Source organism: Centropristis striata, chromosome 15 (assembly GCF_030273125.1).
Source record: "Centropristis striata isolate RG_2023a ecotype Rhode Island chromosome 15, C.striata_1.0, whole genome shotgun sequence".
Classification (NCBI taxonomy): Eukaryota; Metazoa; Chordata; class Actinopteri; order Perciformes; family Serranidae; genus Centropristis; species Centropristis striata.
In genome coordinates, this window is record NC_081531.1 from 33,331,107 (window position 1) to 33,341,892 (window position 10,786).

The following is a 10,786-nucleotide window of genomic DNA, read 5'->3' on the forward strand; positions in this document are numbered from 1 at the left end:
TGAAATTGAGTTGAAGCAACTTAATAGAAATGTTTTCAATTCGGAGCTATTTTTAAACGAAAAAGATCCATATTAGAATGGATTAAGTTGTTGATTTTTATTCATGTGTCTTCTTTTTTGCTGCATGTTGTTACAAGAAGTGAAACAAAGCGAATTTAGCTGTCAGTGTGTGCTGTGCTGTTGTTCTGTCAAATGTCTCTGAGGGAAAAGATGCAACAGGTGCAGCTTTAAAAAGTCTCCCTCTCTCCCTGCGATCCCCAGAGCCCCAACCCGTCTTTGACCTTCTGTGTGAAAACCCACGACCGCCTCTACTACATGGTGGCCCCGTCCCCGGAGGCCATGCGGATCTGGATGGATGTTATAGTAACGGGCGCCGAGGGCTACACGCAGTTCATGAGCTGAGGGACCATCGGGGCGACAGATTTGGAGGATGACAGGGACTGAACCGGCAAGCCGGGACACCTGGAGCCGGACTGAGCTGCCGGAGCCGGAGCTGAGAATAAAACACACACGGTGTGATGCTGTGTGACGGACAGAGAGATGAATAATCTGCGGCTGACAGAAAAAGCTTGATGCCTTCGAGCAAATGAGGGCTGACTTCTGAAAGTATTGTATTTATCTTTCAGTAAAATAGCTTAAAGAACCTGCCAAGGGATCTACAAAGGGAGCTCTCAATTAGATCAATCACATTCTGTAGCCAAAAAGCATCGTTCATAATTATTACAGTATCAGTTTTCAGACTTCTTACTACATATAAGCTCAAACTGTTTCCACCTCTGAAGCTGATCTGTGTTTGTGTGCAGTGTCACTCTAACTCTGATGCCTCTTTCTCCTCTTTTTGATACATTTGTATACTTCTTCTCTTGAGTTTATTAACGAATGAAAAAAGAATCTTGATACATTAAAACACTAAGCAGATTTTAGCAGCAAAATATTTAAAAGTAAAAAAGAGTCATACATTACTTATTTGATTACTTGGTGCCAAATACTTTATATAATTTTTTTTGTCAGATTTTTTAAATGTTAATATCACTCTATATATTGTTTTATTCCGGCATATAAAGAAGCATTAATGTGTATTTTACATAAATATGTCAAAGAAAGCATTTAACAAAATTCATAGTCCTATAATGATATTGTAAAGCTACAATGTACATGTATTAAATAAAAATATATGAAGCATCTGTTGGTATTTCATAAACTAAATTTTTGTTTACAAATTGGTTAAACTGAGGATATTTGGTTACAAATTGCTTCTTGCTCCCGTAATTAATGTTTCTCACAAACAAGTCATTAATTACCAGCTTTTCTTTAATTAATCTCATAATGAGCTGCGAGTTCACATGGAAATGAGAGCACACAATAGGTGTTCCCTTTAAGACGCTGCAGCTTCTCTGTTTGCATAGCAACAGTCAGGTGGTTTAATGAGTTAATTGGCTCGTTAATGCTGATAATCTACAGAAGTTGAATTTGACATCATACCCCATATGTATTATGTATTTCTGGCACAGTGTAATTAATTATGAGGATCAGTGGTGGGGGAAGTATTCAGATCTCTTACAAAAAGTACTAATATCACACTGTGAGATGAACCCAATAAAGTCCTGAATTCATAACTTACTCAAGTAAAAATACAAAAGTATCAGCATCAAAATGTACTCAAAGCATCAAAAGTAAAAGTACTCATTATACAGAATGGACCCACTCATATTGTTTTATATATTATCAATATATTATTGGATTATCATTTATGCAAGTGAAGTTTTAATTTTCTCAAGATAGAGCTCATTTTAACCACTTAATTTACGTTATGAGGTTTAATTTAAAGAAAAGCCTAATCACTTTAAATTCATCATGTTTTTTATGTTATATGTTGTGACCTGAAAAGTAACTAAAGCTGACAGCTAAATGTAGTGGAGTAAGAAGTATAAAGTTACATTAAAATGGAAATACTCAATTAAAGTAAGTTTCTCGAAATTGTACTTAACCCTTTATCAGGCGAAGAACTATATTTGGTAACTTCAGGTGATCTTTTGAGAAAAAAGTAGCAAATTTACTAGATTAAAGTGGCAAATCTACAAGAAAAAAAGTTGCAGATTTAAGAGATTTAAAGTGGCAAATCTGCACGGAAAAAGTCACAGATTTACGAGAAAAAAGTGGGAAAAAAGCAACTTTTTTCTCACAGATTCACCACTTTAAATCTCATAAATCTACACATTTTTTTCTGGTAGATATGCCCCTTTAATCTCGTAAACTTTTTTCTCAAAATATTATTTTCATATGTCTTTTTTTACACATTCTGGCAGTTTGTAATATCCTTCAATGAGTGTCCTATTAAGGGTTAAGTACAGTACTTGAGTAAATGCACTCTAGTTATATTCCACCAATGGACTTGCCCTGTAGGTAAATAAACAAATAAATACACGGTTGCCCATAAAGTTGGAATAATTCTGTTTTCAGACACAATCCTGTTAATTGTGGTTTCATTTTCATTGTGATATGTTTGGAAGAGATTGATTAATAAAGCTTTGAGAAGATATACACTTTATCTGTCAAGAATAAATCACATTGTCACAATCATGTCATGGAAAGAGGTAAAAATATTTTATTCCAACTTTGTGGGCAATCGTGTATAAATATATAGTAAGTGATGATAATTTAAAAAAAACATGGAGTGTTTTGAAATCATGCAAAAAAGAAAAACATGGAAAAGAAAAACATGAACAAAATGTATCTTGTATGAAAATATATCACATATATTCTCACTCTCTCTGTATAAATCAGGGCATGTGCAGATAGATAATATATGACTGTTTCTGTGTGATTAATTTATCGCAGAGACTCACTGGAATATTTAACAGATAATCACAGAAACACACCTTGCCCCTGACAGGTACCAATTAGATTCAGCACTTGAAAGGTTAATTTTTAATTCCCCGGTTTGAAAGTTAAGTTATGTTTAGTAATATGTACAAAAACGAACAGTTAAGGTTCCTACTTTCATACTTTAGAGCAGCTGTTCTCAACCTTGGGGTCGGGACCCCAATTGGGGTCGCGAGATGATTTCTGGGGGTCGCCAAATAATTTTGAACACAACATTTTTGGTCATTTTGTGGTTTTTTTTGTCTTTTTTTTTTTGTCATTTTGCGTCTTTTTTTTTTTCATTTTGTGTCTTTTTTTTGGTCATTTTGTGTCTTTTTTAAAGTCATTTTGTGTCTTTAAGTCATTTTGTGTCTATTTTTGGTCATTTTGTGTCTTTTTTAAAGTCATTTTGTGTCTTTTTTTAAGTCATTTTGTGTCTGTAAGTCATTTTGTGTCTTTTTTTTGGTCATTTGTGTCTTTTTGTGGTAATTTTGTGTCTTTTTTTGGTCATTTTGTGTATTTTTTTGGTCATTTTGTTTCTTTTTTGGGTGATCTGAACTGTGCGTGTGAGATTGTGTTCAGTGAGCGGGGGTCGCGGACAACATGCATGTTAAATTGGGGGTGGCGACTCAAAAAGGTTGAGAACTACTGCTTTAGAGGAGCACATCTATGTTGAGCTTCATTGACGGCGCGTGTTTCTCTGACCTTGGGAGAGATTTTCACACATTCAGTATCTCTGAGTCTCTGGCGCACCCAGCTGAATAATAAACAGATCTTTAAGAGGGCAGTGTGAGCTCATTACCGTGGTGATGAGCATGAGTGACACCCAGCCTTATTGTTGGTGAAATATTAATGAGCCGAGGGTGATCTCCCCTCACTTTCACACGCGCAGACTGGCCTTTCCCCCCAGGCCTTCAGAACACAAATAAGAGAGTCGGGCTGTGAATTAGTACGGCTCTCGCATGATTTTGTCAGTATTAATGGGAGATATTAACCTTGTCTGAAAACAACCTCAAAAATTCACATGAAACAGAGACGTTTCTCGGCTACGAGGAGTTTGCAGCATCACCTGTCAGAGACTTACACATCCTTCAAAATATTTCACAGCAGACGTTTATAAGTTTTCATATCCACATGTGAGTTCAGGGTAATTTAGGAGATTAAAGAGAAAAATCTCCTGCTCAACCCTGAACATGCCCACACACACACATACACATACACACTCAGACACAGCAGATGAAAGAGGCTTTCACTAAATGCATCTGATACACCAGTGAAAGTTCCAGTCTTAATGTTTACCGCTTTGAACAAATCATCTTCACTCTCTTTGAAGGCGATGTAAAATGACAGTCGTGAATTCCAAATAGGGTACACGATGTACAAATCATTAAATTACAATAAAAAGAAACATGTTTTCAGATTTCATGGCAAGCACAACAATGATATCTGAAAAATATCCAGAGGGGAGAATGAGCAGAAGCACCAGCGTTGACCTAATGAGGCCAACAAAAACACAGACTGTGAACGCCACAACTGCACCCCAGAGTGGGATGTTATTCTTTTTTATTTCATTTACGCACAACCATGAAAGTGAAGTGCTTCCCAATATCACTGCAGTGTGGAAACTCGTATCATATTGGATGTGTTCAGTGCTTCTTCTTCTTATCACTCAATTATTAGATAATACAATTGTTTTTCAAATTGTCAAAATTCTAACATGGTTTATAATAATTCTCTGAAACCCAAAAAGCTGTTTCAGGATGGGGTTTTTTGTGCTCTTTTTACATTTTACTCACTGTGGCCTTGTACTTTACTGCAATATATAAGTCTTAATAATAATATAAGTAATAATATAAGTCTTATCTTATCTAATTATCTCTAAAATTGGAATAAAATGGAATATATATGTATATGCAACATTTTTCCAAGTGCATACTAGTGTCATGAATTGGGAAAGAAAATGCGTCTCCACATGCTATATGTATTGACACATTTTTACAACCTCTCCTGTCCTCTCCTCTCAGCTCTGTGTAAACAGATTTTCAGTTAATATTTGTCACGTGACCGTTCATCTCAGCAGAATCAATCATGGCTTTACAGTGTGTCTGAGGAGCAGAATTTAATGTTTTTAACAGGATCTAGTTATTCCAATCGGTTTATTTTTGGCAACGTTTTAAATGAGACAAGTAGAATAAAGTGATTTTGACAGAAATATTACAGTTTTAAGCTTTTTTTTGGCTACTTTTTCTAAGGGAAGCTTTTGTCCCCTATGATCCATTCAAGGACTGTTAGAAAGTTCAAACTTTGTCGATAATGCCTGTTTTTTTACAATGTCTTTCTACAATACATGGTGTGTTTTTGGCGATCTTTTAAAGAAAACGTACGCCTTGACCTTTAACCCTTGTAGGTTTTGTGAACTAAATGCACTATATGTTATTTTCTGCTGCTTTGAGGTCTCTCAATCAAAACAATAACAAAAGATGTAGTTTGGTGAAGTCGTGAGGTAGTGTGGGATCATGGGAGTTGTTGTCTTTAACACCATGGCCTATATTAAAGTCAGCTTCCCCTAGTGACGACTCCTGCAGTGTTTTTAGCAGGAGTTGAATTATCCACGGAGGTCTCGCTCTCTCCAAAACAAACAACTAAAGTGATTAAAACTGATTAAAAAAAAGTTTCATGTGAAGAATCTGTGTCTCTCTGATGCTGTTGATCAGACGTTTGCTCGGCTTCTTTCTCTGATCATTTAAGATCCAGATGTCTGATGATTAGAATCCTTTATCGGGTTAAAATATAATGTTAAAAGAAGACCAAAATCTTCAAAGTGTATCATAAAAATGTGGCTAAAAACTGGATAAAAGGTCAATTTATGATGACTTTTTGCAGAAAACCACAATGTTGATGGATCTGTGAAGTGGATATGGTGCCAAATCAAATCAAACAAATTATTTAATCTTACTACTGATTTCCCTAGCTTTGGAAATTCTAGTCTCATTGTTTTTAAATTGTTTAAGTGGGAAATTACATATTCTACATTTACTGTAACTGTACATCACCCACAGAACTAAAATCTAATGTGAAAATTAACTATTAAATCAGGTCAGCTGTTTTAAATGCAACCTGGTCTCACAGAAATCCGTGAAATAGCCACGGATTTCGCTTAACTCAAAATCCGTGGAATAGCCACGGAATCGCTCAAATTTCCGTGAAACTGACACGGATTTCGCTACAATGCAAGTTAATGACAGTCATATCCCGTGGCTATTGGTTTGTTCCAAGTCACGTGACTTTCAAGGTCCCAGCGGTCAGAACAAAAAACATGGCGGACAGTTCTCTCATTTTTAGTGAAAAATCAATATTTTGACTTCTGCATAAAAATGGATTTTGATCACATTTCTAGCGAGAAATATATGTTTTATTTTCTAAATCTTCACTCAGTGAATGTACATAATCACTTTGTATGTTGGAATGGCCACGGGATATGACTGTCATTAACTTGCATTGTAGCGAAATCCGTGTCAGTTTCACGGAAATTTGAGCGATTCCGTGGCTATTCCACGGATTTTGAGTTAAGCGAAATCCGTGGCTATTTCACGGATTTCTGTGAGACCATGTTGTTTAAATGCCAGAACCTAAACACTTCTAAAGTTCAGTGTCAATAAAAAAATAAAGTTGAGTGAAGCTCTGAGGGGTGAACGGTAGCTAAGTTGTGTTATTAGCGAGAAGCATGCGTCCTGATGAATATCGGCTGTGTAAAGCTCAGAGGTGATAGACGCAGAGCCTCTGGGGTTTAAATGGCTCTGCAGGGCAGGGTGACACGGCCTGAGTGCTGTGAATGACACCGAGGAACCATTTGGCACCTGTTTGCATCAAGAGCTAAAAGTTTGAAGAACACAAGTGATGCACGGAGAGTAAAAATCTGCAATCCTTGATTATTATTTCACAGTTTGAGTTATTATGCAGTTATTTTTGTAAGGTTTTCCTCTATCTATATAACCTACTGAAACTGAAATTTACTTTTAAAATATATTTTTTTTAACACCAAGTCATTATAAGTGGAGCTTTGGGTGCCTTAAGGATGCCTTCAGGAGTTAGAGCGAGTGAAGAGTGATCTCTTTAAAAGCTGTTACATCCCAAAGGGGGACAAAACAGACGCTTTACATCCAACACCTCTAATTTACCACAAAGTCCCTGAGGAATAGTAAATAAACATAACCCTGAGACTGACTGGTTCACATCTGTCAAAGCCAAATGCAAATTAAGTTCACCAAAATACCATTCATGAATGAAAATTTATATTACGCTCGTCCCTTTTTTGAGACTTGATTAACTGTTTTCGTGCCAAAAACAAACGTAAGCTATTTGTAGGCTGAACACACACAAAAACATCCACAAATCCCCCCTGAGAGGCTTCCATTCACAAGTCGTAACTGAATTCCATGTTTTCATCGTATGTTCAAAGAGGGGCAAAAGTTGAGGACAATAAATTCTGAGAGAGATGATGATGAAATGATGGTGTAACCCTTACTAACGTGCCATACGTGCACTTGGCATGCAACATCAACTTTTTTCTGAGTCCTTGCCTCATACACAATATTCAGACAATGAATTTGGGCATTAATTGATGGACAGCACTATAAAAATGATAATAAATATCTCAAATAAACCTGAGGTCAAGTTTGATATAATATCGTCTTTACCTTGACTCATTTGTAGGTTAATTTATGTTGTTTTAACAACCTGGAAAAATTGAAATAATACAGATTCTGATTTGTGAAACTGTTAAATTAATGGTATTTTGCTGCATATTTAACACATTTAAAATATTTTCGTAAATATTGACAAAGGAAATTGTACAACAGGTAAAAGCAGCAGTGCTGTCACCAGCAGCACCTTGTATTTCTCCCATGATGCGCAAACAGAAGGCCCTCGGTGGACCAATTAATGCAGACAGAGAGAGCAGTCAGCGATTTCCTGGGAGACCCTCCAACTTCACCAGCTAGTGCTATCTCAATCTGGTCTCCATTACAACCACATTTATCTAGATTGCATCAGGTGGCCCCTGCTACAAATCTCTCAAAGCTCTGCTCATATGATAGCTGCCACACGGTGGGCATTTTGCTGAATAGCTCCTCCGTTACACAGGGCTGTCCCTTTAAGACGAGACATTACAGGCAAAAACATTGTTTTATCATACACTGGTCAATTTGGAGGTTTTGGGCATTTTTTTCCCCATAACAAGTCTCCTTTCAGAATAATGGAAAAAAGATCCAAATCAAACATTTAGGTGTTTACTTTTCTATCATTTGTAGGTTTCTCCTAAATTCACTAAAAGTTAGCGTTTTTACAGTATGTAATACTGTGAACGTAGTCTAAACCTCATAACCACAGCATCGTCAGAAAGCTCCCACTATATTATGTGTTTTACATGTTCTATACTGCCGTTGCTGTAATTTAGATACAATATTTTGTCTTCAAATAGTCATTTCCATTAAGAATGTATGAAATCTTTAAAGTTTTTTCTCATGCTCTGAGCCATAAATCTCAATTTCACACCAAACGTACCAGTTTTATTCCTAACTATAATCTGAAGGTTTTCACAGAGGGGTTTGTCTATTTATCATTCATACCCTGATGTATAGAACATTTTGTTCCTTAAAAACACGATGAAAATTGATTGAAGTATTTTCTGATTTATGAAATGATTAAAAAAATGAATCTAATTACTAGAATAAAATAATAACATTGAAATTTGCTTTATCCGATGTTTGCAAATTAGCACATATTTAAGGAGTTAATGCCGAATTCGCATATCTAAACATAACATTTCAGAAAACTTGTAAGGCAAAAACGTTTCATGGTGATATCTAGAAGTTTAAAAATGACTCTATTCACCTGTAGTGTCTCCCCTTAAATGACTCAGATTAACACAGACAGACTTGTGTGTATCGGTGTCCAAAACTGATCTTGTTACTCAAATTCAATATAATCTACAAAGAGAGATTTTGTGGATTAACTCCATTCAAAGGCAACGTTTCCCCTTTGTGTGGAGACAACTCCTCTGGAGCCGTTTTAAATAATGTGATCATGTGCAATCAATTCAAGATAGATGTTTCCCAGACTTCCACTCAATACACACTCAGTGGACAAATCTTTTAGAGGCTAGTGTCCCATCAATATGCAAATTCAGCAGAAGTGGAAATAAGCCTATTGGTTTTGACAAAATGATAGTGTCACAGAGATGCAACTCAGCAAATGAGACAGAGGAATAGTATAACAAGGAGGAGTGCAGAAACAGAGGTGAGGTGGAAAACAGCAGGTATGGAGGGTGTGTGTGTGAGAGAGAGAGACGGAGAGAGAGAGGGAGGGAGACAGAGAGAGAGAGAGAGAGAGAGAGAGAGATGCAAATCCCATGGCAACAGCAACCAGAAAACAAGTCTAAAATAGGGGGCAGTGTCCGCTATTACTATAGCAACAGGAGAACAGCACATTCACTCAGCTTCGGGATTTGCTGAAAGCAGAAAAACAAAGCTTATATTCCTCACATACTCACCTAATTATTATTGACAGTCCTTACCAGCTAATCAATGCGGTTCTGCCAGCTGTGTCCCACTAAATTAGCCAGAGAAATAAGAATAAGGCAGAGTATATTATCATTAAAGTTATAATTATTAAAGAATTTCTTATAATAACTTCTAAATAATTTCCTGGTGAGACCCATATGAGCTGACATCTGTTGATAACGTTAGCAGAAAAATAAAAAATAAATCATGATTTGATATATTTACAATAGAGTTTTAGCAAAATCATAACATAAATTGAGTGTGTCTTTGTGTGTCTGTGATCATTTCTATTATTGAGTATATTTAAAGTCTTTTTTATGACACACACTTTCATTTAGTTGGCTCAACCGTATAATCAGTCAGACAGACTTGATTACCACAAGCTGTTTGGTAAAACTGTAACACAAAAAGCTTTTCTCAGCTTTAAAAACTGCAGCAGTGATATCCACGCCCGGTTTGTTTACCTGAAACATGTGCACAGTCTGCACTGCAGGAAAAAAAAAAGAAAAAAAGATAACAACACAGTGATGCTTTGCCTTGCCGACCACCGACCAATCAAATTTCACATGGAGCTGAATCAAACCAATTAGAGCACGGCAGTCAGGGGACGCGCAGCCAATCGCTGTGAGCGCGGACCACTGATGCAACGGAGATGCAACAGACTTATAACTGAACAACAAAGTGCGTTAATAATCAAATAGTCCCCCTTTCACAACAATACCACGTAGTAACGTACAGCGTCCGAGTGTTATTGCTGTACATTGGTGGCGAGCCGCGTTCACGGAAGTCACGTCAATCAGCAGGTTACGAACACAGCGGTCGTCGATCTGAGAAACTAACAGTACTGCTTTAACTTTCCCCGGTACTGTCCCAACAAACACGAAAAGAAAAACAATGAAAAGATGTAACGCGTTATAGTACGATTACTTTTCGGATTACCGCTGATATATCGACACTAAAACGAGTTTTTCCCCAGCCGCATCAAAATTTCCCATTTCATTGAAGTAGACATGTCCTCTGAGGACTAAACGCGAGTTTATTCCGACTTTAAACTTAGCATATTGTTTTTTCTTTGTTTGTTTTTTGAGAAAAAAGGGGTTCCGTTGACATCAAACTACTGTATAGTCTACTTAATAGTGGTTCCCCTTGATTTGCTGCCTTTCTATTTCAGTTAAGTTTCCGTTAACTCTACGCGAGTAACGTTTTTTCATTATTTTCTATAGCAGTCGCCATTTTGTGGCTGTCTTATAGAAGTAGTAATAAATTACAATAATTAAACTTACTTTTACTTCTAAAACAAGCATGAAAGAATGAGTAGTGTTATAACGGAGGCCAGCGGTGAGTGTGTGGGACGTCCTTCGGTG

The 10,786-nt window shown here is 36.6% G+C and overlaps 1 protein-coding gene across 1 annotated transcript in view; it reads left to right on the top strand.

The window, feature by feature from the left end:
* The window catches only part of phldb1a (pleckstrin homology-like domain, family B, member 1a), a 38,615-nt gene extending 37,448 nt beyond the window's left edge, over positions 1-1,167 (top strand). Inside the window, exon 25 of the mRNA XM_059352016.1 lies at positions 262-1,167. Coding sequence (XP_059207999.1) covers positions 262-402 — 141 coding nt within the window. The 3' untranslated portion in view covers positions 403-1,167. The remainder of the gene's footprint in view (positions 1-261) is intronic.
* The last annotated feature ends 9,619 nt before the right edge of the window (positions 1,168-10,786 follow it).